Genomic DNA, 26,102 nt, shown 5'->3' with positions numbered 1-26,102 from the left:
CACATCCTTACGAATCTGCCAGCTGCAAAGCATCTGTCCATGGACAGTATCCATAAGAGCGACCACTGCACAGTCCTTGTGGAGATAAAATCCAGCCTTCACATTGAGAATATCCTCCATCGTGGCACTAACACCATGCAAAGTAGGATATAATTTGAACAAATGTAGCAATTCAAGACTGGACATCCATGAAGCTTTGTGGGCCATTAACAGCAGCAGAATTGTACTCCAGCACAATATGCAACCTCATGGCCTGGCAAATCCCCTACTCAACCATTACCATGATGCCAGAGAGTCAACCCCGGTTCAATGGAGAGTGCAGGAGGGTATGCCAGGAGCAGTACCAGGCATATCTAAAATTAAGGTTTCAATCTGGTGAAGCTACCAAATAGGACTGCTTGCGTGTCACCACATAAGCAACATGTGATAGACAGAACGAAGCAATTCTTCAACCAATGGATCAGATCCAAACTCTACAGTCCTGCCATAATCAGTTGCGAATGTTGGTGGACACTTAAACAACTTAATGGAGGAGGAGGCTCCATAAATATCCCCATTCTCAATGATGGAAGTGCAAATGATAAGGCTGAACGTTTGCAACAATCTTGAGCCAGAATGCCAACTCAATGATCCATCTCAACGTAATCCATTGGTCACCAGCATCACAATATCACTCTTCAGTCAATTTGATTCACTCCACATAATATCAAGAAACAGTTGGAGACACTGAATACCGCAAAAGGTAAGGGAACAATCCAGCAAGTCTTGAAGACTGATGCTCCACAAGTTGAAAGTTCCTTAGCTAAGCTGTTCCAGTACAGCTACAACATTGATATTTACCTGATAATGTGGAAAATTACCCAGATATGTCCTGTACACAAATATCAGGACAAATCCAACCCAGCCAATCATCACCCTATTAGCCTACTCTTGATTATTGGTAAATTAATGGATGGTGTCATCAATGCTGCTATTAAAAAGCACCAGCTCAGTAACACCTGCTCACTGACACCCAAGGCTACTCAGCTCCTGACCTCATTGCAGCCTTGGTTAAATATGGACTAAAATTCCAGAAATGAGCCTAAGATCGATCTTGACATCAAGGCCTCATTTGACTGAGTGTGGCATCAATGACCCCTAGCAAAACTGGAATCAATGGGAATCAAGAGCAAACTCTCTGCTGCTTGGAGTCATACCTGGCACATAGGAAGATGATTGTGGTTATTGGAAATTCGTCGCCTCAACTCCAGAACATCTCTGTAGGAGTTCCTCAGGATAATGTCCTCGATTCAACCATCTTCAGCTTCATCAATGACTTTCTCTCCATCAAAGTCAGAAGTGGGTATGTTCATCGAAGAAAGCACAAAGTTCAGCAACATTCACAACTCATCAGATATGTTCAAATGCAACAAGATCTGGACAATATCTTTTGTGTACAGGGCATATCTGGGCAATTTTTCACATTATCAGATAGATATCAATGTTGTAGATGTACTGGAGCGGCTTAGTTAAGGAACTTTCAACTTGTGGAATGACAAGTGGCAAGTAAATTTAATGCCACACAAATGTCAGGCAATGACCTTCTCCAATAAGAGATAATCTAACCACCATCCCTTGATATTCAATGCTGTTATCATCACTAATTCTTCCATTATCAACATCCTTGGAGCTACCATTGACCAGAAACTGGACACGCAACCTAAACACAGGGGCTATAAGAGCAGTTCAAAGGCTAGGAAAACTGTAGCAACATCTCACCTCCTGACTACCCAAAGCCTGTCCACCAGCTACAAGGCACAGGGCTCCAAGACTGTCTAAAAGACTGCAGTTCCAACAACACTCAAGAAATTTGACACCATCCAGGTCGTAACTGGCACCACATCCACAAGCATCCACTCCCTCCACCACTGACCTCAGTATCAGCAGTGTGCACTATCTATAAGATGCACTGCAGAAATTTGCCAAACTTTATTATAGAGCATCTTCCAAACCTATGATCACTTCCACTTAGAAATCTAGAAGAACAACAACATGGGGGAAATCATCCTTCAACCCACCTACCACCATGACTTGGAAATGTATTGCCGTTCATTTGCTGTCACTAGATATAAATCCTGAAATATTCTCTGTAAGGTTATTGTGGGTCAACCTACAGTACATGATCTGCAGTGGCTCAAGAAAGCAGCTCACCACCACATTCTGAAGGATAACCAAGAATCCACAACAAATACTGGTCAGGCAGTAACACCCACGTTCCATAGAATCTTTACAGTGTGTACACAGACCCTTTTGTCCAACAAGTCCACACTGACCCTCCAAAGAGTAACCCATTCAGATTCATAACCTTACTACTCTACATTTACCCCTGACTAATACATCTAACCTATACATCCCTGAGCACTATGGGCAATTTAGCATGGCCACCTCACCTAACCTGCACATCATTGGATTGTGGGAGGAAACCCACACAGACACAGGGAGAATAGGCATGGTTAGGAACATGGGACTGGGATATCATAGCAATTACAGAAACATGGCTCAGGGATGGGCAGGACTGGCAGCTTAATGTTCCAGGATACAATGCTACAGGAAGGATAGAAAGGGAGACAAGAGAGGAGGGTGTGGCATTTTTGATAAGGGATAGCATTACAGCTGTGCTGAGGGAGGATATTCCCGGAAATACATCCAGGGAAGTTATTTGGGTGAAACTGAGAAATAAGAAAGGGATGATCACCTTATTGGGATTGTATTATAGACCCTCTAACAGTCAGAGAGAAATTGAGAAACAACCTTGTATGGAGATCTCAGCTACCTGTAAGAATAATAGGGTAGATATGGTAGGGGATTTTAACTTTCCAAACATCGACTGGGACTGCCATAGTGTTAAAGGTTTAGATGGAGAGGAATTTCTTAAGTGCGTAAAGACAATTTTCTGATTCGGTATGTGGATGTACCTACTAGAGAAGGTGCAACACTTCGACCTACTCTTCGGAAATAAGGCAGGGCATGTGACTGAGGTGTCAGTGGGGAAGCACTTTGGGGCCACCACCATAACTTTATTTGTTTTAAAATAGTGATGGAAAAGGATAGACCAGATCTAAAAGTTGAAGTTCTAAATTGGAGAAAGGCTAATTTTGATAGTTTTAGGCAAGAACTTTCAAAAGCTGATTGGAGGCAGATGTTCGCAGGTAAAGGAACGGCTGGAAAATGGGAAGCCTTCAGAAATGAAATAATAAGAATCCAGAGAAAGTATGTTCCTGTCAGGGTAAAAGGGAAGGCTGGTAGATATAGGGAATGCTGGATGACGAAAGGAATTGAGGGTGTGGTTAAGAAAAAGAAGGAAGCATATGTCGGGTATAGATAGGATAGATCGAGTGAATCCTGAGAAAAGTATAAAGGAAGTAGGAGTATACCTAAGAGGGAAATCAGGAGAGCAAAAAGGGACATGAGATAGCTTTGGCAAATAGAATTAAGGAGAATCCAAAGGGGTTTTACAAATATATTAAGGACAAAACGGTAACTAGGGAGATAACTGGCCCCTCAAAGATCAGCAAAGCGACCTTTGTGTGGAGCCACAGAAAATGGGGGAGATACTAAATGAATATTTTGCATCAGTTTTTACTGTGGAAAAGGATATGGAAGATATAGACTGTAGGGAAATAGATGGTGGCATCTTGCAATATGTCCAGATTACAGAGGAGGAAGTGCTGGATGTATTGAAACGGTTAAAAGTGGATAAATCCCCAGGACCTGATCTGGTGTACCAGAGAACTTTGTGGGAAGCTAGAGAAGTGATTGCTGGGCCTCTTGCTGAGATATTTGTATCATCGATAGTCATAGGTTAGGTGCAAGAAGACTGGAGGTTGGCAAACGTGGTGCCACAGTTTAAGAAGGGTGGTAAAGACAAGCCAGGGAACTATAGACCGGTGAGCCTGACTTCAGTGATGGGCAAGTTTTTGGAGGGAATCCTGAGGGACAGGATGTACGTGTATTTGGAAAGGCAAGGACAGATTAGGGGTAGTCAACATGGCGTTGTGCGTGGGAAATCATGTCTCACAAACGATTGAATTTTTTGAGAGCAGAGCAGAAGATGTGATCTATATGGACTTCAGTAAGGCGTTCGACAAGGTTCCCCATGGGTGACTGATTAGCGAGGTTAGATCTCATGGAATACAGGGAAAACTAGCCATTTGGATACAGAACTGGCTCAAAGGTAGAAGACAGAGTGTGGTAGTGGAGGGTTGTTTTTCAGACTGGAGGCCTGTGACCAGTGGAGTGCCACAAGGATCGGTGTTCTGTGCTCTACTTTTTGTCATTTACATAAACGATTTGGATGCGAGCATAAGAGGTACAGTTAGTAAGTTTGCAGATGACACCAAAATCAGAGGTGTAGTGGACAGCGTAGAGGGTTACCTCAGATTACAACAGGATCTGGACCAGATGGGCCAATGGGCTGAGAAGTGGCAGATGGCATTTAATTCAGATAAATGCGAGGTGCTGCATTTTGGGAAAGCAAATCTTAGCAGGACTTATACACTTAATGGTAAGGTCCGAAGGAGTGTTGCTGAACAAAGAGACCTTGGAGTGCAGGTTCATAGATCCTTGAAAGTGGAGTCGCAGGTAGATAGGATAGTGAAGAAGGCGTTTGGTATGCTTTCCTTTATTGGTCAGAGTACTGAGTAGAGGAGTTGAGAGGTCATGTTGCGGCTGTACAAAACATTGGTTAGGCCACTGTTGGAATATTGCGTGCAATTCTGGTCTCCTTCCTTTCGGAAAGATGTTGTGAAACGTGAAAGGATTCAGAAAAGATTTACAAGGATGTTGCCAGGCTTGGAGGATCTGAGCTACAGGGAGAGGCTGAACAGGTTGGGGCTGTTTTCCTTGGATGTCGGAGTCTGAGGGGTTACCTTATAGAGGTTTACAAAATTATGAGGGGCATGGATAGGATAAATTGACAAAGTCTTTTCCCTGGGGTTGGGGAGTCCAGAATTAGAGGGCATAGATTTAGGATGAGAGGGGAAAGATATAAAAGAGACGTAAGGGGCAACTTTTTCACGCAGAGGGTGGTACGTGTATGGAATGAGCTGCCAGAGGATGTGGTGGAGGCTGGTGCAATTGCAACATTTAAGAGGCATTTGGATGGGTATATGAATAGGAAGGGTTTGGAGGGATATGGGCTGGGTGCTGGCAGGTGGGACGAGATTGTGTTGGGATATCTGGTCGGCATGGACAGGTTGGACCGAAGGGTCTGTTTCCATGCTGTACATCTCTATGTCTGTGACTCTATGACCACACAGACAGTCACCCAAGGCGGGAATCAAACCCCGGTCCCTGGTGCTGTGCGGCAGCAGAGCTTACCACTGAGCTGGTTCCATGAGTGAATAAAATATATCACTGACAAATTTGATATCTTTTCAAACAAACAATATAAGATTGCTTATTACTTATTAAGTTATTTAAAAATCCATTTAAACTGTTCAAAACACTTCCACACATACCAGGGATTGCAGAATCACTCAGGGATGAAACTTGGCCATTTTCTGCAAAAACAAAATGTATTCAGTTTAATCATAAGGTTTACTACTGATTGTGACACATGCATTTTAACATTCTTCACAGTACATTGATTCATTTTTGTTTTAAACTTTCAGAGCATCAGTCCGCAATTTCTGATCAAATATAATCATATCAAAGTAGTTAGGTAGAAATGTCCTTCAAAATTAGTGAGGATGAGAACACAAGTACCTTAAAACTTCATATAAAACTAAAGTAGTGCAAAGACACTAGAAATACTCAGCAGTTTGGCGTCCATCAGTGGCGAGAGAGACATTATTTACAAGCATGATATTCTAGTGGACTTCAAGATGGTGGGACCAAATAGGAGCCCAAGTCCTCAACTACTTAACCAGACTCCTGATTGATCGTCTTTGTGCTACTTTCCAATTAAGGACAGAAAACACCTCAGCACTGACGGCCAATAGAACACCATCCAACACTGAAAATTCAGTGTCACACATGACATTGACGACAAAGAAGCCTTTAATCTCAGTCACAAGCCACAAATTGAAGGTATAGGAATGTCAAAAGCCATTGAACAGGAGGAAGCATGCCAAAGTAACAGCAGTGTCACAACATTTGTTCGCACCATGTCGTCTTCATTAAATGGGCCTTTGGTTCAATCAACATCAAAGCTGCTGCAGAGAGGTCACCTCCATTAAGCTGGTTGCCTGCAAGGGTGCTGTTACGATGCCAACAAGTCCTCCAAATCACCCTAATGGGGCCTTAACTGTGCAAATTGGCTGTCTGACTCAATATAGGAAAACAATATATTTCCCAAGCCTCCCTAAGAAATTCCTCAGCGGTTGAATTGCATAGGGGAGCAATCCCAATGTTACTTTCAGCTTTTCCCCAAACAACGCAGCTCCCAAGTTTGCCAACATAGAAATGGAAAAGTTTAGCTCAGTTTAAGACTAGAAATGTTAACAATTTCTCCCATTTTAGTCACTGCCTTGTTTGTTATTTCCAATATTGATTGTAAAATTATTGACTAAACAAGTACGCACACCATCAACTGGAAAACAGGTGAATTACTGCCGTGTACTGCCACAGGAAGTTTTCTTAACTTCTGTGGATTTAGTTGCACTTATTAATGTTGGTTCATTCTTTGGTTGTGTGGACTGATTGGAGTCCCCAGGAATACAACAGAGTCGTTCAATGATTTTAGAAGGACACCTCTCTGGGTGGTGAGGTGCAGAATGCATTTTCCTTTGGATATGTAAATACTGAACATTTGTACTGTAATGAAAGGAGTTACTTACAACACCTGACCACATTTTTTAACTCGCATCAGTGGGTGGTGAAGAGAACTAAATGAAAGCTATGATCTCCCTAAACCAGCTTTTGCTCTTGTTGAAGTAACTTATCTAATCATGAATCCTTTTACTTCCAACTCCCACAAAGCTGGTCTTAAAAGATTCCTGTTCTTCCTCAAATGGAGGCACAATCTATACTTACCCACAATCACATGCCTCTGCCTGACTGAGCTCATTCTGAACAAACTTTCTTTCAATTCCTTGAAATAAACATTGATGTTAAGGATACCCACAAGGGTCCCATTTTTGCCTTTTTTTGTAGGATTTGGAACTTTCATTATTCCTGTACTCTTCTAGCCCTTTCCAATATTTTTTTTGGGACATTGTTAACTTTGTTGGTTCCATCTCCCATGCTTGGCATGAAATGGAAAATTTCATTGAATTTGTTTCCAATTTTAATTCTTGCATTACCTTCACTTGCTCCATTTCTGACTCTGCCCTTCCCTATGTTAACTTCTCTATCTATATTTCTGGAGACAGGCTTTCTGGTAATGTTCATCACACAGCCATGAACTCAACCACAACAGTTACCTTATAACCTTATAACCTCAACAGTTACCTTAACTACACCTTGACTACTTCCTGACACCTTGTTTTCTCTAAAGTTACCTATTGCAGTCTCACAGTTTCCCTGTCATCATCTTCTTCTCGAGACTGAGGATGATTTCCACACCAGCTGTGGGTCCTGAGTTGACAGTCCAATGCTGGATGTGCATACCTTAAAACAGGAGCAGCAAGTGGTGTTTGTAAAAGTGAGTGGGTAATATGCTTGGGTTTTCACATATTCTTTCTGTTATTTGTGCTTGATGCTCCTCAGAACCTGTCTGAGATGTTTGTTATGGTTGACTTTGAGGATGCTTCTTCCCTAATTTGGGCAACTAATGAAGATATTGTATTTTTGTGAGGGAAGTTTGGAGGATATCCTGTTTCCTCTGGCCTCCTGATAACTCCTTGCTCGTTGCCATGACAGAGCTCAGGGAAAGAAAATTGTTTTGGAAGTCTTGCGTCAGACATGCAGATAATGTGACCCTGCAATCATCCCTGTCACTTCTGTTCTAATTATGCTACCTTCCATACCAGAATTTCTGACATGGCTTCCTTTTCCCTCATCATGGATAACAGGTCGCTCCAAAGTGTCCAAATCTATTTCATATCGCTCTGCTTTCATCCCTTCCCTTCCTTCCCAAAACAATGAGGATTCCCAGAGGGAAAACCAGCAAAAACCAGTAATTCTTGGTCATAAAAGTGCTGGCTGTACTGCAAGACAAATCAGATCAGTAGGTTTCATTTCACAGTTTCACTGATGTTTCTTTTTAGGTTTCCCTTATCTGCACTTTCCACATAACAGCCTCTGTATTCAATGTGCCACCCTTCACCATTCTGTCAACTCTATCATGATCCAACTACCAACCCATTTTCTTGTCGGGCTCTTTCAGCATTCTGTGCAAGTATAGGAATTGCAACCTTTAACCTCCTCACTTCCCAAAGCTGTTGTCACTCCTTCCAAGTGCATCAGCTACTTATTCATACTGCTTTCAGCTTACTATACTGTTTATTGCTGCTTGCAAAATGGTATCCTCTACATTGTGGAGATTAACAGTAGTTTGAGTGACTACTTTCCTCCCTCAATCTGCCTGCAAGGATAGTCCTGAGGTTCCAGTTGCTTATTATTTTAATTCCCAACCTTGCTCCCATGCTGACCTTTCTGTCTGTAGCTTACAAAAGTGTTCCAATGAAGCTCAATGTAATCTCAAAGAACAACACCATATCTTTCAACTAAGCACTCTTCAATCTTCTAGACTCAACTTGAATTCAATAACTTTAGATCATAACCCTACCACCCTCTTGTTCCACATGCTCTTGTTTCTTTTTTGTATGTTCCCATTTGTTTTGTTGGTCTGTCTTGTTTCTTCATCCCTTGTGTTTCGTTTAGATGTTTTTTTATGCAGCACTGCACACATCATTTAAACCTTTCACTATCCATTATCAGTCTTCTTTGTTATTGATTTATTAAAACTTTTATTACTTAATCTCCCCTGTCTTCCACTCTGTTATAGATCTTCTTATTTGCTTGGAGATTGTTATAACTGTTGTCTTGCCGTGAAGTGATCTTTCTATCCAAAGAATCTTAATGAAATCTCTTCAGGTTTGCAGGAGGTTTGAAGGTTTAGGCAAGTTGATGAAAGAAGTACAGTTGGATTCTACTTGAACCACACAAAGTTCCATGATATAATAAATAAAAGTGCCTTATACATTCAACTTATTCCTTGTGACTACTACATTGGTTTATATGTTTTTTGAAAGTATTCCTTCACCAAAATTTAAGCATTCTTTCCATGGTCACATTAAACACACGGAAAAGGTAAAGATAGACCTTTTTCTTGAATCAATAAAGCCTTCCCATCTCTCTCACAAACCTCATTCCTAAAGTAGCTTCTAATCACCCTCTCCAAGCTCCTACTTCTGATCCTAAAAAGAGTTAGATTCAACAACTAGAGAATGTGTACACCTTTGCACAAAACTAAGAAAAGCAAAATAATGAGAATATTGGAAAAGCAAAAGAAAATTGATCGGAAATACACTTTTCCTAAAAATCTTGATTGTGTGCAACACTAAAGAAGATCAGCTAATTCTTATGAAGCCTTGTAAGAGCAGGTTTTCTAATTTCTTTAATACTTACTAATTTTCAGTTTAGTTTGCCATAAAGCTTCATTCTTCTTCCTCTTTGTGAGCTTTAATTGAAAAGATGTCTGATCATCTTTAATTAATACTTCAAAATATGGCTGCTTTGAATCCATATTAGTGTAATGAAATTTAATTTCCTGCAATAGACATAATTGATACTCATTTCTACTAAATCCTATTGTTAATAAAACAGATTAGAGCATATAATTTGCAAAAAGAACTCCAAAAGTGCAAAAAGTAAAATTTCAGAAGGCAAATCTTCACTTGTTTAAAAAAAGATGAAATAAATTCTCTCTCACTACGCTGACATATTGGGCAACTTCTCCATTTCAGGCACTCAATAGATGCAGCTAATAAGGGAGCAAGAGCTAATTTCATGTCATGGGTTATTTGGAAGTTAACAGATAGGTGCAGCAAGCAAGAAAGCAAATTATACATTGGCCTTTACTGAAAAGGGATTTGAGTAAAGGAATAATATTGTCTTACTGCAATTATATATACTCTTGGTAGAGACCACAACTGGTGTGCAGTTCTTGTGTCCTTCCTTGAGGAAAGATACACTTGCCATGGTGAGAGTGCAACAAAGGTTTACCAAAATAATTCCTAGGAGAAGGGAACATCCTGTCAGGATTGTTATATACACTAAGCCATACTCTCTGAAACTTTGAAGTAAAACTGGTCATCTCATTCCAACACACAAGGTTTACAAGGATTCACAGGGTTTTTCCAGGAAGGGTGCTTCACCTGATTGGGGCCTGAAGAACCCGAAGTCTCAGAAGAAGAGGCAGGTGAATCTTTGGAATTTTTTTTCCCTCATCTAAAACGTGCAAAGATAAATGCTCTAAATCTAAAATTGTGTATAGTTCAAAAGATACGGGTCTAATTTTCTTTCAAATACTTAAAATATATTGCAAGCTACACAAAGCTTAAAAAGGGCAAATGCACGCTAGCAAACCAAGCACAGGACAAAATATTTCCCACAAGTACAAAACATAAGTTTTCAGGATTTGATAATGAATCATAATTCCCATAAAATTAATACTTCACTTCCAAAAAGCTGATCACACAGAACTCTCTCATCAAAAAAAGTTATAACCTTTTTCATCCCCAAGGTTTTAATATTTCTATTCATTTCAGTTCATAAGTAAACCTTTTCATGCTTACAACACAACAATATTTGCAACACTTTCTAGAATACAGCTATTTCAATCCGATGTATTTCAACTTACTTCTGGTGTTATCAAAACATCTGAAGAGCTAAGCAAAGAATACTTTCTGCCAAAGTAAAGTGACTCTATCTTTGAAGGATACTCAATCATTCTTGAGTTAGATTCCTGCAAATGAACCGCCTGCGAAAAGGAAAATAAATCATTGTTCTATATTTCACAATCCAATGAGGAAGGTTACCACAAAACTACCAAAAGCTATAAAATGTCGTGTGTTTTTTAATATTTACCTGTATTATTGAGACGTCATTCGGAACAACATAGACATGGAGAATGTGAGCATCAGTATATTGTGATTGATATATCATTGCCACACAATGAAATGAAAGTGATGAATGTTTGTCAACAATAACTCCCATAAGGGAAAATGTTGGCATTTTTAATGCAATATGACTTTGATGAACTTCAGATGGTTTTTGTACATTGTAAGAACGTTCTTTCACATGAAAAATTGCAAATGTATAACTTAAGGTTCGATCTGTATCTGAAATGAAAATAGTAGAATTTTACACAACCTTAGCTTGTGAGAAAACAAATATACTTTATCAAATCTAGAATAATTCAATTTGTAAATGCTTTATTCTTCTGATACAAATAACTTTAAATTGAAAAATAGGTATTTTTAAGTTATTGTGCAGTTAGTAAATTACATCATATCTATAGCAAAATGCATTGCTACATAGTACTTTGGAATTACAAATTACACAACACCAGGTTATAGTCCAACAGCTTTAATTGGAAGCACTCCCTTTCAGAGTGCCACTCTTTCAATCACCTGATAAAGGAGCAGTGCTCTGAAAGCTAGTGCTTCCAATTAAACCTGTCGGACTATAACCTGGTGTTAGGTGATTTGAAACTTTGTACACCTCAGTCCAACACCAGCATCTCCAAATCATAGTACTTTGGAGTTATTGACAAAGCACTGAATTTCTTGTGATGAAGGAGATAGAGGTGGAAAGTCAGGGAAAAGGTTTTGAGCTCAAAAACCGCATGAATTTATGTAAAACTCCGTTATCTCACTTTTTAGATTAGAAACAATCTAAACATCATGGCATAGGCAGAGAACACAGGGGGCCAACACCTTCAACATATTGTCTAGCTATCACCATTGTTAACAGCTAACCTGAGAATGCAACTTTTAAAAAAAGGTTTTGTGATTTACACATGAAAGAAGTGAAACTATCACTGTATTCTAACAGATGAAAGGCTTAACAGACAATCAATTTTTCAACGTATAATTTCAGTTACATCACACTGTAAATTTTTGCTATAAATTCTTTGTTACAGTCGAGCCCTCCACTAGCACCGATGAAGGAGCGTCGCTCCGAAAGCGAGTGTGCTTCCAATTAAACCTGTTGGACTATAACCTGGTGTTGTGTGATTTTTAATTTTGTACACCCCAGTACAACACCGGCATCTCCAAATCATGATATTTATTACAAATACAGGTAGTCCCCAATTTACAAACGTCTGATTTGCAAACACTTGTGCTCCCAAACAAGATTCCATACAGGGGTGTATTAATATTAATTTTTAAAGATCTGACATGCAAACATTTTCTCATACTTACGATTGGCTATTTTAAATTGCAATGTATTGTGTTCTGACTTGCATATAAATCAACTTACAGCTCGACTTAAGAAAAGAACCCATTGGCAACCCCCAGAGTCTGTAATTAGACACTAGCTGCAGGTAAGCAGTTATAAACCATCAGCATAAAATGCTACAAAATTAAAACTGCAATATCCTTCTAAACACACCCTTTCTCACACACAGACAGGGAAACAGAGGTTATGGGTACAGGAAAAACTGGGAGACATTTCAGTGGTTTCAATTCACAGGTTGCAGAGATGATATTTCTAACCGTTAAGCTGGTCAGAACAGTGGTCTTTCTTCAATGCTTCCACTGGTTTCCAAGAAATGTAAGGTGACTGGTTCACTTTTAAAAGTCACAGCTTACAACATCTGCCAATGGCAAGATGAACTGTTTTTTATCAGGTTTAAAGTGAGTTTTGACTGAAGAAAACAGAGGCACCATTTCTATGCTGATGGAAATCAAAACACTTCTTCTTGTTTGTTCCCAGCCTCATGATGTTCAGTTACCTGAGAACTAATCACACTGTATGTTGGTAGACAAAAGGCTTTTATCAACAACTGGTCAGTAATCTATAAACCAATGAACTTTGTTGCCACTCAGCTGAACCTGTAAATAGAACCCCTCAGCTCTGATTCATCAACAACCCAAAGTTTAATTACTGCTGTTTATATGATGTTTGCTATTTACCAGGTTACTTCTTTTTCAAAGCATGTTGCAATCCATTAAAACACTGATTTTATAACAGTCCTGAAGAAGAGTTACACCCAAAGCGTTGACTTCTCCACCTTCAGATGCTGCCTGGCTTGCTGTGATCTTCCAGCCTTCTGCCTGTCTACTCTGGATTCCAGCATCTGCAATTTTTTTTATCTCTTTCTCATCTCAAGCCATTTTTGAAACTCAAGAATGATCTTTATAATTACCATATGTCCATCTCACCACATTGTCGTATATATATCACCATATTGTCACCATATATCATCAGTGGAGTCATTATTAATAGTAAAGTATTGAAAACATAAATTTTTAAAAAAGAATTCCACTAGGGCATTGCTTCCCCATGTGCCTTAATTGTCCTGCAGCATTCCTCAAGTACTTTCAGATTTCCTGTAAGTCTCCTTAGGCTTTAGAAAATCATGCCACAAAGGGCTAATGCTGTAATTTATGAGGTTGTTGGGATATGGAGGTAGTTTCACGATTGTTGGTTCATGTCAGAGCTTTTGACAGGTCCAGCTGGAAGTTCTTTACATTTATTATGTTCATTTGCCTCTTGATTTTAACTGATATTGGGAATTAATAGGTCCAAGCATCCATCAAGGAAAAGCAACCTTGGGATCCATTTTCTAAACATTTGACAGGGTTTAGAGCTTCTGTTTGCGTGTGTGCGTGTGAGAGTGAGAATGACAGTGAGAGTGAGAGGGTGAGACTGTGAGACAGAGAGAGTGATGGGGCAGAAAAATATTAGGGAGCTAGTTGGGATGGCTCCACAACACATTTCCATCTCTGAGGGATTTTCTAGGGACACGAGTATCAGTTCAACTCAACACTCCAAAACACCAGTTCAGGGCAATTTTGTAGAGTCACTAGTATTTTAGCGACATTGAAGCAGCCCACTCGCATTTGCCTGAGGCTACCAGTTCACTTGAGACAGCCTTCTAGAATCAAGCAAGAGGATCATTTGAGCCAGCGACTCCCTGTCTCAAGGTGGAGCTGTAGAAATAAAACGTCACAGTTCTACCAATGAATAGACCTGTCAAAGGATAGCCAATCGATCCCAATATACCTACCTTTCCAGGATAGTAGCCCTACCATTTTGGCCATCAGCAGAGCTACTGACAATTTGAATGTGCTCAGATTGAGCCGGCAGACCAGCCATTGTTCTTGATAGGACAATGAACTCAGAAGCCACCTCCCAGAAAACTGCATTGCTGGTCTTGCTGCTGACAAGCACCCCCTGGGTAAGCAAAAGTGAGGACTGCAGATGCTAGAAACCAGAGTTTAGATCAGAGTGGTGCTGGAAAAGCACAGCAGGTCCTGATGAAGGGCTTTTGTCTGAAACATTGATTTTCCTGCTCCTCGGATGCTACCTGACCTGCTGTGCTTTTCCAGTACCACTCTGATCTAAGCACCCTCTGGATACCTAGTCTGTGTTTCCATTATTGTATTCAGACCATTGGTGAAAGCTGCTTATGTCGCAAATAAAGTTGATGAAATTGGTCATTAGTTCCATGCTGTTAAGGATGCAAGCTCTGTCCAAAACCCTTTATACCAAGTTGATGGGTGGAAAGTTAGGACCAAGGAATCTATTGTGTTCTGGGAGGGAAGAGAAGGGATGAAGGAAAAAGTGTGGCAAATGGGTCAGACATGGCTAAGGGCCCAGATAACCAGGTGGCAGGGAATCCTTGGTTGAGGAAAAAGGTACACTTGTCTAAGGTCCCCCTACGAAAGGTGTCATCATGTCTGATATTTACAAACACAGCAACATGACATTTAATGGATTTTCGGCCTATGGAACACTGTTGGTAATCTCTCCTTTTACAGTCTTACTCTTTCCAATTATTAATTTCAAAGATCCAGTAATAAGTAAGCTGCATATATTTGGATAGTGCTGCATCAACCCAGATTGCCAAAATTGCACATTTTGCCTCAGTGGTAATCTATCACTCATGTACTTCAACTGTTTTGCTAAAAACCCCAATCACCAGCTAAACAAGCCTAGTTTTTCAGTTAACATCCCAATTCACTAGGATCCCCAAGAAATATTTTTTATATTCATTCACAGGGTGAAGGCTAGGTCAGCATTTATTGCCTATCCCTAATTAAGAGTCCAACATGTTGTTGGTCTGGAGTCACACGTAGGCCAGACCAAACAAGGCTGGCAGTTTCTTTCCCTAAACGGCATAAGTGAAATGGATGGGTTTTTCGATAATCAACAATGGTTTTGTGGTCATCAGTAATGTTTTGAGAAGACTTGTACCTCAGGTTGAGGTTCTGGCTGTAGGTTTGCTCACTGAGCTGGGAAGTTCATTTCTATACATTTTGTCACCCTACTAGGCAACACCTTCAGTCTACCACCCCCAGAAAAAAAGAACTGGAATGGCATCACCACAGAAAATGATGTCACCACAGGAAATGACATCACCAACCCAAAGAAACCCATACAAATAAATATAAAGCAGAAATTATCAACAGTGCTTCGCCCGCAGGCCCACTGAAGATGTTACCTAGTAGGGTAACAAAACGTCTCGAAATGAACCTTCCAGCTCAGTGAGCAAACCTACATCCAGGTCATCAGTAGATTCCTAATTCCATACTTCTGGGAATAACTAAAACACTATTCTTCCAAAGAGCCGCAGTGCTGTTACAGTGCTTCATAAAGCACTCCCATTGATCCAAACAACATCATCGAGTCAGAGAGATGCAGTGCACAGAAACAGGCCCTTCCATCCAACTCATCCATGCCAACAAGATATCCTAAATAAATCTAGCTTCATTTGCCAGCATTTGGCCCATATCTCTAAACTCTTCGTATCCATACACCCGTCAGATGCTTTTTAAATATTGCAATTGAAGAGCCTTCACCACTTCCTCTGGCAGTTCATTCCATACATGCACCACTTTCTGTGTGAAAAAGTTGCCCCTTAGGTCTCTTTTAAATCCTTCCCCTCTCATCCTAAACATATGCCCTCTAGTTTTGGACTCCCCTACCCTGGGGAAAAGACCTTGACTATTCATCCTATCTGTGTTCCTCGTGATTTTATAAACATATATCATGTCACTCCTCAGCCTCCGATGCTCAAGGGAAAATAGCCCCAGCCTATTCAACCTCTCCCTGTAGCTCAAACCCTCCAACCCTGGCAACATGCTTACAAATCTTTTCTGAACACCTTGTAGTTTAGCAACATCCTTCCTATAGCAAGGCACACAGTATTCCAAATGTGGCCGAACCAATGTCCTGTACAGCTGCAACATGACCTCTCAACTCCTTTACTCAATGCACTGACCAGTAAAGGTAAGCATTCCAAACACCTTCTTCACTACCCTGTTTACCTACAACCCCACTTTCAAGGAACTATGAACCTGTACTTCAAGGTCCTTTTTTGGCAATACTTCCCATTAAGTGTATAAGCCCTGCCCTGATTTGCCCTACCAAAATGTAGAACCTCACATTTATTTAGATTAATCTAGATCCATCCACGCCTCAGCCCATCAGTCCATCTGATCAAGGTCCCAATTTACTCTGAGGTAGCATTCTTTGCTCTCCACTACATATCCCATCATTTAAAGATATTAGGAGAGAACAAGAACAGAGAAAATAACAAACATTTGTTTATTTTTGCTCATTTGAGCTTTCAGATCCTAAAAGTCCACCAGCTGAACTATATTCTGATAAACCTAGTCACTGAGTGACCAATACGTGCAGTTAATTCTTTCTTGCTGAAATATGATAGACAGCAAATGGTGATCCAGTAAGTCTTTCATACTCTCATACCTACCACTGCAACATAATATTGTGCAGCTCTAAAAGTAAGTGTCTAACTAATTTACAACAAATGGTGATACGAGTATTAGATAATACTGAGCTTAGCTGACAAATTCAGTTCTGAATATGGAGATCTGCACTGTTAAAGACAATGCCTTCCATTAGAAACATATGCCTAGAATAGTATGTGATTTCAGAATATTAATAATTTAATTTGCCAACGTCATTAGGATATTAACAACAGGTTATATCTGCCAGTCATGGCCTCAGAGGCAGCTAATTGTGGAGGGGGACTATGGAGGGGGAGTTGAATCAATCTGCCCATAGATAATGCTGACTTAATGCTTCAACTGAGTCCTGAGTTGATGGGGTGTGGCAATGAAGACATCAGCAAGGGTGTCTGGCTGCATACCACTGTTTTAATTTAGATCCTAGGAGGAAAACAAATACTTGCTTCTCCAACTTTACCTTTATGGTAAAAACCTTTCATGGTCCTTTTTTTTCAGGACTGCTGTTTAAACAGCATTTAGATTGGAAAATCCCAAAAGCAGCAAACACAAGTTAAGTACATTTCCAGTTTATAATCTTAAACAGGAGTTTTGGTTCCTCATTTGAATATTAAAGAATGCATGTCTTAAAAGGCTGCCAAAGGTGATTCTACAGTAATTGATTGAATGGGCAATCCATTGGACATGCTTCGAAATGATGTTTAAATGTGGGAAGTTGGCCTTCAAAATTGGTCTTCATTATACTCCAAAATTCAATTTTTAGGTCATAGGAAAGGCCCTGACTATGAAATGAGCAATAAAGTTTTGCTGAAGTCTTGTTCAATATTTATCCCTCAAAGACTGGCAAAACAAATTAATGGGTCACTTACCTTATTTTACTTTTGGGGACTTTCCATTGTACAAATTGGCTACAGTATTTGCATAACAACAGTGTCTGCAAAAAGAAAATTACTATTTGCACTGGTGCAAACCTGCAGGTAATAAATTTGCAATCCGCTTTAAACTGAGCCTCATTTCCTTAATTGAGAAGGGAATATGCTGGGAAATAAACGTCCTGTTGATTTGTTAGTGCCATTTTGCACTGCTACCAAGTACTATTTCAGTACATTAACTTCAAAAGTAATAGAACGGCAGTGAAGCACTTTGAAATCTCTTTCTTTTCCCAAAGAGAAGCTGTGTAAAATTCCATTTTTTTTACATGTTAACAACCTATCATTCGCAAAACGTAAACAACAAAAATGAGCGTACCTTTCAAACAAATAAAATGAGGAAGATGTACAGCAGTAACAATGTTGTCTTCTGCCACGATATTAAACAATGGACCAGAAAATTCTGATTGCTTTATAACAATAATAGGAGCATATTCATTCCATGAACAGTATCTGTAATCAATAGTTATTGCACTCTTGATTTCCCATCTTAGTCCAGTTATGGAACATTCATAAGATCCTTTATCTGGAAGGAAAATTCTGCACAGAAACACAATTGTTCATGAGTTTGTGACAGACAATTTATAATCTGAATAACAATGGGACTTTAATCATGCTTTACCTGAAAAATGTGTCTTGTTCAGAGAACTTAGGTTTTATTACTTTCCATTTTGTTTCCTCCTTAACGAGATGAAAATAGAAACAAGTAATGACAAAAGAGAAAATAATGCAGAAAAAAAGGTAAGATCTCAAATCTAAATTAACTTACATCTTTGAATCCACATGTGCCACAAGTTTTTATCTTGTGATGATCAAGCACTTGAAATTCTGTGTGAAAAGATAAACAAATCTAAGTTCCTAATTGCATTAAATTCTTATTTTAATGTTCAGAATGTCTACTGCAGATTATGATATGATATTTATTGATTATGATATTTATGGTTCTGCAAGCCAATTAACAGCAAGTAATGACAGACAAATAAAATACATAATAATCTAGGTTCTGTTCTACAGAATAGAGGAGTTGGAAAGATTTTGTGATTTTTTTTTAAATAGAGACCTTTCTCTTTAAATCAATGTAATAAAGAAAATGTAGTTGAAGAATTGCATGAATTTACTGTTAGAGTGCATAATACTCATTATCCTATTGTTGCAATATACTCATATGCTGCAGAGGATTTTAAAGTTCACGTGATGGTAAAGTGGGTTTAAGACGAAAAGAAGTCAGTAGTATCTATCCTTAAATTTCAAAAAATGGTAAGGAGGAAATATATGAGTTAATATATACCTCCATGAAGCATGTTTTAGAAGCTAACAGCATTCAAAAAGGTTGGACTATTCAAGCATCACTCATATGACAAAGCTTAGTACCACTCAAAGACCCTTGAACAGTACTTTTGTATCTTTGGTCCACATATTTCACAGCTCTTAACAATATCACAAAGAATATTTATTAAGTGCAATGGAACCTACTAGCTTGTCTTGATGTTGTGCCGTGAATGATTTCTAATGGTGGGATCCAATCTATGAAATATTTAACAAAACACTTTAAGACAACTTCAATAAAACATTAAGGCATAGAGCAAGATTGCATTGTTTTCATCTCAATTATAGTACATAATTCTATTCCTCAATGTTCTTAAAATTAGGTTAAATTAAAAATTAACTAACATGGTAAGTGAGGTCAAAAGATTCATACCTTTTCCAAGAGAAATTATCCTACATTGGCTATTAACTAGGATTAAACAAACTACACCTCAAAGCTTTTCCATGAAATCTCTTCATATTACTTCAAGAAAAATAACACCTATTTCCGAAAAAGGCTGAAAACACACTTATTCCCAATTAATTTGAATACTTGTCATTAACATTCCATTTTTGTGGGCAGTCAGTTGAATACAGAAACAAATTTGAACCTTTTGCTCTGTGCACTAAGTAAGAGGGATTACTTTTGACTATGATAATTAGTTTTTACTCTACACGGTAATTATTTTAACCTTGAAGAAAATGCAATTATTGAAACTGTGATTACCTGCTGATGTACCTTTGGGAAATTTGCCTGAAACTATAACAGAAAAATATAACAGATTGTGAGGTGTTACTTACTAATAAAAACTAAATGACTAACAGTTAAATACATTTTTTAAATCTATTGGCATAAATACTAAGCGAGGGTGATAAAATCATAAATTTATTGTTTGACTGTCATTTCATTAAAGTCCTAACCATTCGAACATATTATATCTTTTTCATTGGTAAAGTTTTTGTGCAATTTATTAAATTCTTGGATAAAAGATGAATATATATATTTAGTTATTGAACAGTTAAATATTCTACAGTAAACATTATTGTAAAATATAATACCATAATTTATATTTTTAAATCACTAAGAACATCACAGTTGCTTCACAACACAAACTACAGAAAACAAAAATTACCCACATTCAAATATGCAGTTAAAAAATTAATTCTTAATTCTTCAGTTGGATATATCCTTTTTAACAAATTGATGTTGAATCATGTTGATCAATGTCATGAGGAAACTCGATGATGGGTAACATTTAAAGTAGTAAACTAAAAGTTTACTAAACTATAAAAATAAAAAAAGGAGCATCAGCCTTTACAAACACACCAAAGAGGATTATTGAAACAGATGTTAAAAAGGGCAGACAAAGAGAAGGCCACTATTGCAGAGGCAAAGCATGTTTGAAGTTAATACTGAAAAAATTCTGAATGAGAAGGGAAGTCAGAGTTAAGATACTTAATATCGTAGACAAACTAGAAACTGAGATTGAGTAGCAGATAGTAAATTAGTACAGTAAACTGATTGTTACATCCTGCAAGTATTCATAAGGAAGGGATGAGCAACATGTCTGGTGCAAAGACAGCAAAGAAATAAAATACAAGCTGAAATTAAAATTCCACGGATGGAAAGCATGTGGAAAATGTGCCAAGACTTCTCAAAGGCAGAACTTATGGGACACTAACAATCACAGGAGCACCACTGGACTAAAAGATCTTAGCAGATTGGAAACAGACCAAATCAGCTGTTGAATACAACAGCAGGTCAGACTCCAGGAATCTCACCTCTTGAGTAACTCACCTCCTGAGTCCCCAAAGCCCAAAGGTCAGAAATGTGATGAAATGAATCCTCCCCATGTGCCTTGATGGGTGCAGCTCTAACAACACTCAAGAAGCTGACACCATCCAGGACAAAGCAGCTCGCTTGACTGGGACCACATCCACAAGTATCAATCCGTGCACCATGATATGCAATAACAGCAATCTGTACTATCTACAAATGCATTGCAGAAATTCACCAAAGATTCCAAGCCAACATCATCCAAACACACAACCATTTCTGGCAAGAAGGACAAGGACAGCAGATACATGGGAACTCCACTACCTGCAAGACCCAAGCCACTCACCATCCCTACTTGGAAATGTATCGCTGTTCCTTCAGTGTCACTGGGCCAAAATCCTGGAATTCCTTCTTTAAGGATAGTGTAGGTGTGCCTACAGCATATGAAGTACAGTGGTTCAAGAAGGGAGCTCATCACCACCTTCTCAAGAGCCACTAGGGATTGGCAATAAATTCTGGCCAACTCGCAGCCATGTCCTACGAGGGAATAAAAAAATTGATAAGAAATTGAATGAAGGATAAAAGACATGAGTTACTTGGTAAAGGAATTTTGTTGAAATGGAGATTAGGGTTCCTGAATGGGGCATTCCAGCCATCAATATGGGGACTACTATTTTACATCCATAATCTGGATACCAGAATTCAATAAATACTGTAGCTGTTACAAAGAGCAAGGCAAGCTGCTAGAAAACGAAGTGTAAGGATGGGAAAAGGGCTGTCAGCAGTAAGTTCTGAAAGCAGTCTGTTCAGGGAGATTCACCCATTTGATCCTCATTCACATTCAATTTTTGAGATGTGTAAACTTTGCGAAGGAGATCAACACCAAAACCTGACCCTTACTGTGGCCACACCTCCAATCTCCAATCTCAGCAAGGGTTGTGAAGTTTATCACACAAACTTTTATGCAGCTAATTCCCTCCAGATTGTGCAGGAGAAATTGGCAATATATTGTAGTTTTCATGCCACTGCTGTAAATGGAAGGTACCTGCCCATAATGGGGTTTGCTTATAAATACTGAATCAGATACATGGATGTTTTTGCTGGAGGTGATTACGAGTTAAAAGAAAAATCCAAAAAAAGTCATGGTGATTTTGCTCATGAGAAGGTGCTAAGTTGTGTGATAAACTTTCTGGGTAAAACAAGAGAAAAAAATAAAGGGAAGATACCATGGCACTCAATTCAAGGAACAATGGCTTCAATTAATTGTCTCTTGCAAGTCAAACAAGAGGATTCACAACATTTGAAGCCTTCCCCATGGTGCAGGATGTCATTGACCCTATAGCGTATAGCTTTATGAACACCTCATAGAGACAATAGCAGCAATCCAAAGATGCTGGATCCAAAGTGGACAGGCAGAAGGCTGGAAGAACAGAGCAAGCCAGGCAGCAGCAGGAGGTGGAGAAGTTGACATTTTGGATGTAACTCTTCTTCAGGACTTGGGGTGGATGTAGGGAAAGTTGCGGATAAAGGGAGTGGCGGGGCAGGATGGTGAAGTGGGTATAGGTGAAAGCAGGCAGAGGCTGCGACCTGGTTGGTCAATGGGAGGAATGAATCCAGTAGGTGGCTGGGAGAATCATAGTTTAGAACATTACAGCGCAGTACAGGCCCTTTGGTCCTTGATGTTGCGTTGACCTGTGAAACCAATCTGAAGTCCATCTAACTATTCCATTTTCATCCATATGTTTATCCAATGACCATTTAAATGCCCTTAAAGTTGGCAAGTCTACAACTGTTGCAGGCAGGGCATCCCATGCCCCTACTACTCTCTGAGTAAAGAAACTACCTCTGACCTATATCTATCACTCCTCAATTTAAAGCTATGTCCCCTTGTGCAAGCCATCACCATCTGAGGAAAAAGGCTCCCAGTGTCCACACTATCTAACCCTCTGATTATCTTGCATTTCTCAATTAAGTCACCTCTTAACCTTCTTCTCTCTAGTGAAAACAGCCTCAAATCCCTCAGCCTTTCCTCGTAAGATCTTCCCTCCATATCAGGCAATATCCTGGTAAATCTCCTCTGAAACCTTTCCAATGCTTTTGCATCCTTCCTCTAATGCGTGACCAGAACTGTACACAATATTCAAAGTGCAACCACACCAGAATTTTGTACAGCTCATGGTTCCAAAACTCAATCCTTCTACCAATAAAAGCTAACACGTCATATGCCTTCTTAATAACCTTATCAACCTGGGTGACAACTTTCAAGGATCTATGTACATAGACACCACGATCTCTCTGCTCATCTACACTACCAAGAATCTTACGACTAGCCCAGTACTCTGTATTCCTGTTACTCCTCCGAAAGTGAATAACTCACACTCTTCCACATTAAACTTCATTTGCTACCTCTCAGCCCAGCTCTACAGCTTATCCATGTCCTTCTCTAACTTGTAACATCCTTCCACACTATGCACAACTCCACCGACCTTAGTGTCATCTGCAAATTTACTAACCCATCCTTCTATGCCCTTATCCAGTCATTTATGAAAATGACAAAGAGCAGTGGCCCCAAAACAGATCCTTGCTGTACCCCACAAGTAACTGACTCCAGATGAGCATTCACCATTAATCACCACTCTCTGCCCTCTTTCAGCGAGCCAATTTCTGATCCAAACTGCTAAATCACCCTCAATCCCATGCCTTCATATTTTGTGTAATAGCCTACCATGGGGAAACTTATCAAACACCTTACTGAAATCCGTATCCACCACAACAATCGTTGACTCTCATCCACATGTTTGGTCACCTTCTCAAAGAACTCAATAAGGTTTGTGATGTATGACCTACCCTTCTCAAAACCGTGTTGGCTATCCCTAACCAACTTATTCCTTTCTAGGTGATTAAAAATCCGATCTCTAATAACCTATTTCAACACTTTACCCACAACTGAAGTAACGGTCACTGGTCTATAATTACCAGGGTTGTCTCTATTTCCCTTCTTGAACAAGGGGACAACATTTGCTATCCTCCAGTCTTCTGGGACTACTCCTATAGACAACGACGACATAAAGATCAAAGCCAAAGACTCTGCAACCTCCTCCCTGACTTCCCAGAGAATCCTAGGATAAATCCTATCTGGCCCAGGGGACTTATCTATTTTTACACTTTCCAAAAGTGCTCCTTGATCCTCCTTTGAACTTCAATCCCATCTAGTCTAGTAGTCTGTATCTCATGATTTGGAGATGCCGGTGTTGGACTGGGGTGCACAAAGTTAAAAATCACACAACACCAGGTTATCATCCAACAGGTTTATTTGGAAGCACTAGCTTTCGAAGCACTTCTTCTTCATCAGGTGGTAGTGGAGTATAAGATCATAAGACACAAAATTTGTAACAAAAGTTTAGTGTGATGTAGCTGGAATTATATATTGAAAATGACCTGGATTGTTTGTTAAGTCTCCCATCTTTTAGAATGAACATGTTGGTTTCAGTTCTTTCCTATGTAAATCACGGAATCTTTTTAAAGTTACATTCTCAAGTGAACTTTAAGTCTGATTAAGTGGGAAATTATGTCTCACAAACTTGATTGAGTTTTTTGAGGAAGTAACAAAGAGGATTGACGAGGGCAGACTAGTAGATGTGATCTGTATAGACTTCAGTAAGCCGTTCGACAAGGTTCCCCATCGGAGACTGATTAGCAAGGTTAAATCTCACGGAATACAGGGAGAATAACCATTTGGATACAGAACTGCCTCAAAGGTAGAAGATAGAGGGTGGTGGTGGAGGGTTGTTTTTCAGAGTGGAGGCCTGTGACCAGTGGAGTGCCACAAGGATCGGTGCTGGGTTCTCTACTTTTTTGTCATTTACATAAATGATTTGGATGCGACCATAAGAGGTACAGCTAGTAAGTTTGCAGATGACACCAAAATTAGAGGTGTAGTGGACAGCGTAGAGGGTTACCTCAGATTACAACAGGTTCTTTACCAGATGGGCCAATGGGCTGAGAAGTGGCAGATGGGAGTTTAATTCAGATAAATGTGAGGTGCTGCATTTTGGAAAGCAGACCTTAGCAGGACTTATACACTTAAAGATAAGGTCCGAAGGAGTGTTGCTGAACAAAGAGACCTTGGAGTGCAGGTTCATAGCTCCTTGAAAGTGGAGTCGCAAGTAGATAGGATAGTGAAGAAGGCGTTTGGTATGCTTTCCTTTATTGGTCAGAGTATTGAGTATAGGAGTTGGGAGGTCATGTTGTGGCTGTACCGGACATTGGTTAGGCCACTGTTGGAATATTGCATGCAATTCTGGTCTCCTTCTATCGGAAAGATGTTGTGAAACTTGAAAGGGTTCAGAAAAAATTTACAAGGATGTTGCCAGGGTTGGAGGATTTGAGCTATAGGGAGAGGCTGAACAGGCTGGGGCTGTTTTCCTTATAGAGGTTTACAAAATTATGAGGGGCATGGATAGGATAAATAGACAAAGTCTTTTCCGTGGGGTTGGGGAGTCCAGAACTAGAGGGCATAGGTTTAGGGTGAGAGGGAAAAGATATAAAAGAGACCTATAGGGCAACTTTTTTCACGCAAAGGGTGGTACGTGTATGGAATGAGCTGCCAGAGGAAGTGGTGGAGGCTGGTTCAATTGCAACATTTAAGAGGCATTTGGATGGGTATATGAATAGGAAGGGCTTGGAAGGATATGGACCGGATGCTGGCAGGTGGGACTAGACTGGGTTGGGATAGCTGGTCGGCATGGATGAGTTGGACCGAAGGGTCTGTTTCCATGCTGTACATCTCTATGACTCTATGGTTCTCAGTATTCTCCTTGACAAAGTTGCATTTTTCCGGTGTCAATACTTGAAAAATATTCATTTAGCGCTTCTCCTCTCATCTCGGACTCCACACAAAACGTCCCACTACTGTCCTTGATTGGCCCTAATTTTTCTCTATTCATTCTTTTACTCCTGATATACCTATAGAAAGCTTTCATGTTTTCCTTGATCCTATCTGCCTACGTCTTCTCATGTCCTCTCCTGGCTTGTCTTAGCTCGCTCTTTCCTGGCTAATTTGTAACTCTCTAACTGAGCCTTCACATTTCATCCTTACATAAGCCTTCTTCTTCCTCTTGACAAGAGATTCAACTTCTTTAGTAAACAACAGCTCCCTCGCTCTACCACTTCTTCCCTGTCTGACAGGTACATACTTATTAAGGACATGCTGCAGTTGTTCCT

The 26,102-nt window shown here is 39.6% G+C and overlaps 1 protein-coding gene across 1 annotated transcript in view; it reads right to left on the bottom strand.

Annotated features, from left to right (window-relative positions):
• LOC140487661 (uncharacterized) overlaps positions 1–26,102 on the bottom strand; it is a 183,076-nt gene that overhangs the window by 123,009 nt on the left and 33,965 nt on the right. The window contains exons 3-8 of the mRNA XM_072586944.1: positions 19,830–19,862; positions 19,271–19,321; positions 18,567–18,625; positions 14,187–14,331; positions 9,553–9,732; positions 5,499–5,540 (exon numbers count right to left, since the gene is read on the bottom strand). Of these exons, the coding sequence (XP_072443045.1) occupies positions 5,499–5,540; positions 9,553–9,732; positions 14,187–14,331; positions 18,567–18,625; positions 19,271–19,321; positions 19,830–19,862 (510 nt within the window). The remainder of the gene's footprint in view (positions 1–5,498; positions 5,541–9,552; positions 9,733–14,186; positions 14,332–18,566; positions 18,626–19,270; positions 19,322–19,829; positions 19,863–26,102) is intronic.

Source organism: Chiloscyllium punctatum, chromosome 17 (assembly GCF_047496795.1).
Source record: "Chiloscyllium punctatum isolate Juve2018m chromosome 17, sChiPun1.3, whole genome shotgun sequence".
In the NCBI taxonomy this organism is placed as follows: domain Eukaryota; kingdom Metazoa; phylum Chordata; class Chondrichthyes; order Orectolobiformes; family Hemiscylliidae; genus Chiloscyllium; species Chiloscyllium punctatum.
Note: the sequence above shows the minus strand (reverse complement) of the source record. Positions and strands in the feature narration are given on the sequence as shown.